At 41.5% G+C, this 2931-nt stretch overlaps 1 protein-coding gene across 1 annotated transcript; it reads left to right on the plus strand.

Annotated features, from left to right (window-relative positions):
* Positions 1-113: 113 nt before the first annotated feature.
* LOC109507765 (thrombospondin type-1 domain-containing protein 7A-like) lies at positions 114-2638 on the plus strand (the record flags this gene model as incomplete). The annotated part of the gene is made up of 3 exons (XM_019857416.1): positions 114-751; positions 1239-1479; positions 2523-2638. Coding segments are annotated over exons 2-3 (349 nt in total), but the record flags the coding sequence as incomplete, so codon positions are not given.
* Positions 2639-2931: the final 293 nt, after the last annotated feature.

A 2931-nucleotide genomic window follows, 5' to 3' on the forward strand; every position in this document is an offset into this window, starting at 1 on the left:
GAGAGGAACGTGGCCACTGATCTTCGGGTGTCACGCACGGTGTGTCATCAGCAGGTTTCAACATAGAGACCGGAAGAGTCACAAAAAGACATAAAAAATAGGAATGTCCTTGGAAATGTTAACCAAAAAAAAAAAAAAAATCACCTGTTATTTTGCCCTTTAGCTTCTTGTTCGAAAATGGCAAGTACTGAAACATTCAACAGTTGGGACATTCAAAAGCCTACAGAAGCTCAAATTAAATCCAGCCGGAGGGGTCATGGTGCATTTTAGGTTCTTTCTGAAATGGCATCTCAAAGCCCAATATCCCAAACTTTTTTATGAGTAAAACTGTGACATCGCTTCCTGCCTGTCCTCTCTGGTTACAAGTGTGTGTGTGTGTTTGTCTTGTGTGTTCTTATTCACAGTCACTGACATGGTTGTGGCCTGGATCACAGTCATGGAGGGTAACGGAAGCAGGCTAATTTCAAACCTCTAGTTAGCTTGAATAGCATGTTAGCACTCCTCAAATATGGCTGTGTGACTGAGTCATGGAGGGTAATGGAAGCAGGCTAATTTCAAACCTCTAGTTAGCTTGAATAGCATGTTAGCACTCCTCAAATATGGCTGTGTGACTGACAAACGCTTGTCACCTTTTTGTAGTTCATTTCAGGCTTGTTTCTTCATAGCTTGTTACTGGATTGATTGACTTTCTTAACACTGTTTCTTTTTTTTAAAGGTCTTTCACGGGTACCCAAATTTCCGGAACTTTTTGGTAAATCTTTGCTGTAACTAGACAAATAGTTGGAGTTGTGGGCATCTTAGATTGGTTCTGGAGTGCTGGATGCTTGGAGTGTCCAAAGTAAACTGGGGTTTTCACAAACACAACTATCCCGTGCAGTGTAGACTTCTGTCTAGATTTAGCTTGACTTTTTGTTAGCCGCTCACATGCCTGAAACAAAAATGACCTCAAGAAGTGAGTCACATGCTGCTTCACCCCCATCTGATCGCATACAGTGAACCCTTGCTATATTGTGGTTCATCATTCAAATCTATATCATGGATTTTCAGTTTCAATGTTTTTTTTACAGTATACAGGCAAGTTCAAATTCAAAATAGCTCACTATGAATTATGCCAGAGTTGCAATTACTGTAACAGCATAGCCTGTCTTGTCATTTCGTATGATATATTAGTATGAATGATAGATGACTTTCGGGAATCATGATACGGTATGGTGACCTGAACTGTGTCTTTTTTCAAGGTGGCGCCATGTGCCCCAACAGCAGTTCACTGCAGGAGGTCCGCAACTGCAACGAGCATGCGTGCACCGTGTACCACTGGCAGACAGGTCCATGGGGGCCTTGCTCCGAGGACCCCTCCTCCGCGACCCTCAACGCCACCTCGGAGGGTGCGGCCGTGGGCCTTGGCAGCTGCTCCAACGGGGTCCAGACGAGAAAAGTCATGTGTGTGCGTGTCAACGTGGGACAGGTGCCCCCTAAGAAGTAAGTTCTCTTTGCTTCTGCTCCATTTAGGAGATTTATTGAAAGGCACCTTGCACAATAGCAATGAACACAATGACCCAAAATAACCCAGAATTGAAAAATCTATCTGTGCAGCCAGGTACAATTGCAGATTACATTTTTGTATTTGCATTTATTTTGCCAAATCCATCCTTATATGGTTAAATAAATCCAAAAATAGAAATCAACACCACCTACAATATTATTATTATTATTAAATGTAACTCTGGTTGTTTTTAAAGTGTTCATAATACACACCACCAGATCTTTTTTTTTACATACACACGGTTCTCCGCCATCAATAAGTCACACACTTGTCATTTCAGTAGCGAGGCTCCCCTACAGCTGACAGTAAAAAGGGGCTTTGCCGCATCTTTTGAATAAGGGAAAAAGGTGCGCCGTCTGGTAGACAAATGCAAATGTTGACAGATACAATGTGCGTATTTCGATGACAAAACGAACAAGGAGCATGCGGTGCTGAGAAACGAATGCTTCAAGTGAATCAGGGCTGAATAAATTGATTAAAAAAAGAAGAAAAAAAAAAGAGTAAAAATTATGACAAACTTTGAGCTTTCCCAAGCGGTATCTTCCCTTTGCAGCCACGCTTGGACAAATAAAAATCAAATCTGCGCTTTCCAGAAAGCCTAATTAACTGCTGCCTCTTGTCAGTGATGATAATAACAGTAATTAAGTGCCATCGATACTTAAAGGCAATTTATTCAGCAGACAGATGCTAATAAATATTTCCACTTTTGCTCCAAGGACCGAATGACTGAGTCTGCATCAAAGAAGATTGAAAACATACAATCTGTGATCGAGAGACCCAAAAAATGTTGCTGTTTTTTGTTTGTTTGTTTTTTTAATTATGCCCTTCCCGTTAACATACAAACTTACTAAAATACACTCTTTAAAAGTAATCCCTATCATCTTTTGTCACTCTCTTACCGTCAAAAAATGGGATTCTACAAAAAAAACAAGCTAGTCTCCCTGTTTTTGAAGTTCATTCCACCCGTGGCTGCGCGCAGGTGCCCAGACGCTCCTCGGCCCAGCACAGTGCGTCCGTGTCAGCTGCCCTGCAAGAAAGATTGCATCATGACCCCTTTCAGTGAGTGGACATCCTGCCCCGATGCCTGTGATGCAGGTAAGCCAAGCAAAACAAAAAAAAATATATTGCTTCTGAGCTCAGATTACTTTGCTGATGATGACTCATTCGGACGGCAGGGAAACAGACAGCGTTGTTTGCTTGTTTGGTTGGTTTTTCTTCATTTGTTCCATTCCAGCCCATTTTGCCTTCACTTGACATACTTTTTAAACGGAATTGGCGGAAATAATTTATCAGATGTTTTCTGGAGCAAGTCAACTTGTATAATAGGGCCACTGAACTCAAAATGTCTTTGATGTTCACGATAATGTGGACATTACATTTGGTACACG

This window comes from Hippocampus comes, unplaced genomic scaffold, assembly GCF_001891065.2.
Source record: "Hippocampus comes isolate QL1 unplaced genomic scaffold, H_comes_QL1_v1.1 scaffold1266, whole genome shotgun sequence".
Lineage (NCBI taxonomy): Eukaryota > Metazoa > Chordata > Actinopteri > Syngnathiformes > Syngnathidae > Hippocampus > Hippocampus comes.